This window comes from Sorex araneus, chromosome 2 (assembly GCF_027595985.1).
Source record: "Sorex araneus isolate mSorAra2 chromosome 2, mSorAra2.pri, whole genome shotgun sequence".
Lineage (NCBI taxonomy): Eukaryota > Metazoa > Chordata > Mammalia > Eulipotyphla > Soricidae > Sorex > Sorex araneus.
Genome location: NC_073303.1, coordinates 221,767,638 through 221,770,854, shown reverse-complemented (window position 1 = coordinate 221,770,854; position 3,217 = coordinate 221,767,638). Strand labels below are relative to the sequence as shown.

Genomic DNA, 3,217 nt, shown 5'->3' with positions numbered 1-3,217 from the left:
ATGGCAGAAAAGAAAGAAAATGCATATCTTATTGCTCATCAAAAACATAATGTTTTACATGAATTGGACAAAGCAATAAGTATTTACTTTATTTATCATCTATTATGATATGATACATTAAACTGCTGACTTCTGTTAGATTTAAAACAAATGTGGGTATTTGGAATTGCGTTAGAATTATATAATGTGTAACAAATGATCATAATGATTTATATTACTCATCTCTTTCTTAAATGCATTTCCCAACCAAATATCTCTAAAAGAAAAATGAGAGAGAAAGAGGAAGAGAAATGAACCACAGTGTGATCACAGAGTTTATTCTTCAAGGCCTTTCTGATGATCCTGAACTTCAGGTTATGATATTTATGTTTTTATTTATCACATATATACTAAGCGTCACTGGGAACCTGACCATCATCACCCTCACCCTCTTGGACTCTCATCTCCAGACGCCTATGTATTTCTTTCTCCGAAACTTCTCCTTTTTAGAAATCTCATTCACGACTGTATGCATCCCTAGGTTTCTGGGGGCAATTGTCACAAGGGATAAGACTATTTCCTATAACAATTGTGCAGCCCAACTATTTTTCTTTATTTTCATGGGAGTGACTGAATTTTACATTCTGACTGCCATGTCTTATGATCGTTACGTGGCTATCTGCAAACCCCTTCACTATACAACCATTATGAGCAGGAAACTTTGCACCTTCCTAGTGTTATGTGCATGGGTAGGTGGGTTTCTGACTGTTTTCCCACCCCTTATGCTTCTCTTACAGCAGGATTACTGTGCTTCCAATGTCATTGATCACTTTGCATGTGACTTTTTCCCTCTCTTGCAACTGTCTTGCTCAGATACACGGTTCCTAGAAATAATTGGATTTTACTTTGCTTTGGTTACACTGCTCTTCACTTTGGCATTGGTGATTTTATCTTATGTGTACATTATCAGAACTATTTTGAGATTTCCATCTGCCAATCAGAGGAAAAAGGCTTTCTCGACATGTTCCTCTCACATGATTGTCATTTCCATTTCTTATGGAAGCTGTATATTCATGTATGCTAACCCTTCTGCAAAAGACAGTGCATCATTGACAAAAGGAGTAGCTATTCTTAATACCTCTGTTGCTCCCATGCTGAATCCCTTCATTTACACACTGAGAAACAAACAAGTGAAACAAGCCTTTAGAGATGTGGTTAATAAAGTGATATTTTCTACAAAATAAAAAAAATTAACAAAAACAAAGGCTACTGAATTTTTTTTTTTTTGCTTTTTTGGGTCACACCCGGAGATGCACTGGGGTTACTCGTGGCTCTGCATTCAGGAATTAGTCCTGGTGGTGCTCGGTGGACCTTATGGGATGCTGGGAATCGAACCTGGGTTGGCCAAGTGCAAATCAAACGCCCTACCCACTGTGTTATTGCTCCAGCCTTGGCTACTGAAAATCCTTGAAGGAAAATCTCCAAAGTCCTAATTATGTCTATGACTTATCTACCTTTATAGAGATTTTTATGGATCATTTTGTGATTAACATTTACTCAGTCCATTTATTTTATTTCAAGACCAAGTTTTTTCATGTCTTACTAGACTTGTTTAAAAATATTATTTAATTTATTTCTTCTACATAAATTACTGAAAATATATCTAAGACATACTTCATCATATAAATATCAAAAGTTTTAATTATGTTTTTCTTAGTTGATATGAGGCAAGTATGATGATAAAACAATATAGTTTAAATAGCGAGCTCAAGCCTAGTGTTCTATTTATTTTATTTGGGGGTTGCTGGAGGTTGTGGCCAATCCAAGCACACTGTCACCAGGGCTTACTTTTGACTCTGTTCTCAGAGATCACTCCTAGTGATCACATTTAGCTTTGGAGACCAATCTACTTCCAGAGATCAAAACATGGTCAGTCTTGTGCACAGCTATGCCTTACACCTTGCATTTTTCTCCATCTCCAATGTATTCATTCTTGTGCATTTTCCCAGGTAATGAAAATACCTTAACATTAAAGATTCAAAGTGTTCTGTATTGTTGAATGTTAGGTTCAGTTATTAAAAGCAATATGTATTAGTTTACTGTAGATTAAAACATATAGGGGCCGGAGCGATAGCACAGCGGGTAGGGCGTTTGCCTTGTACTCGGCCGACCCGGGTTCAATCCCCGGCATCCCATATGGTCCCCCAAGCTCTGCCAGGAGTAATTCCTGAGTGCAAAGCCAGGACTAACCCCTGAGCATCGCTGGGTGTGACCCAAAAAGCAAAAAAAAAAAATAGATTAAAACATATAACTTTATAGTTTGTGCAACAATATTTTCAATTAATAACAATATTGTTATTTTATAATCTTTCCAGAAAATAGTTCTGTTAATTTTTTTTAATTTAACCAAACAAAAATACTGTTTTCCAAAATGTAATGAGAATCTTTATGACAGATATGTTCATTTTTTTTCAGGCATTTATCATAATGCCTCTATTTCTTTAGTGTCTACATAGGGAGAATATTTATGAAGGTACACCTTTTCTTCATTCTTTTTGTTTTCTTTTGCTTTATTTGGGGATACACTTGGCTGTGCTCAGGGATTACTCCTTTCTCTCCATTCAGGGATCACTAATGGCAGGCTCAGGCAATCAATTGGAGTGCCAAGGATCAAACCCCAGTCAGTCACTTGCAAAGCAATTACCCAACCTCTCTATTATCTCTCCACCTCTCACTCCTGCCACAAGGAAGACAGTTGTCCAACCTACTGTTACCCCACCTGCAATTTTTCTCCATTTCTTAATGCTTACTTGAAACTTTGCTTATAACCACCTCTTGAAATACTCTTTATATCAATTTATTTATGGAAATATCATCGCCATTCATTCTACCTAGAAATCTTTAAGGTATCCAAACTTTGGTGAGACTATGCCACTTTATATTTGTGTCTGGAAATTTCCAATGAGTAGATTTTGTCTGTTTTATGAAGATTAATTTTATAGTCTAGTGCTCCTTTTCTTTCTGTCAGTGTAACTCAGATCTTTGAAGCATCAGTAAGACATACAATTCTTTTGTTTTCAACTATTCTCAGGCATCAAAAATTTGTGAGTTTCCCTAAGGCCCTGGAAAAATTGGATAGAGAGCAGCTCTCAGCCTGTCCTTGGAAAATCCGGACAATGGATATCTGTTTGTGTTCTTCTATTTTAACCTGAGGTAGCATCACTAGCGTCACTAGTTG

General features: G+C 36.5%; 1 protein-coding gene across 1 annotated transcript; it reads left to right on the top strand.

Annotated features, from left to right (window-relative positions):
• Positions 1-290: 290 nt before the first annotated feature.
• On the top strand, positions 291-1,223 carry LOC101539643 (olfactory receptor 6C3). Its single transcript, XM_004601576.2, has one exon. It carries the CDS (start codon positions 291-293, stop codon positions 1,221-1,223), a length of 933 nt encoding a protein of 310 aa, XP_004601633.1.
• Positions 1,224-3,217: the final 1,994 nt, after the last annotated feature.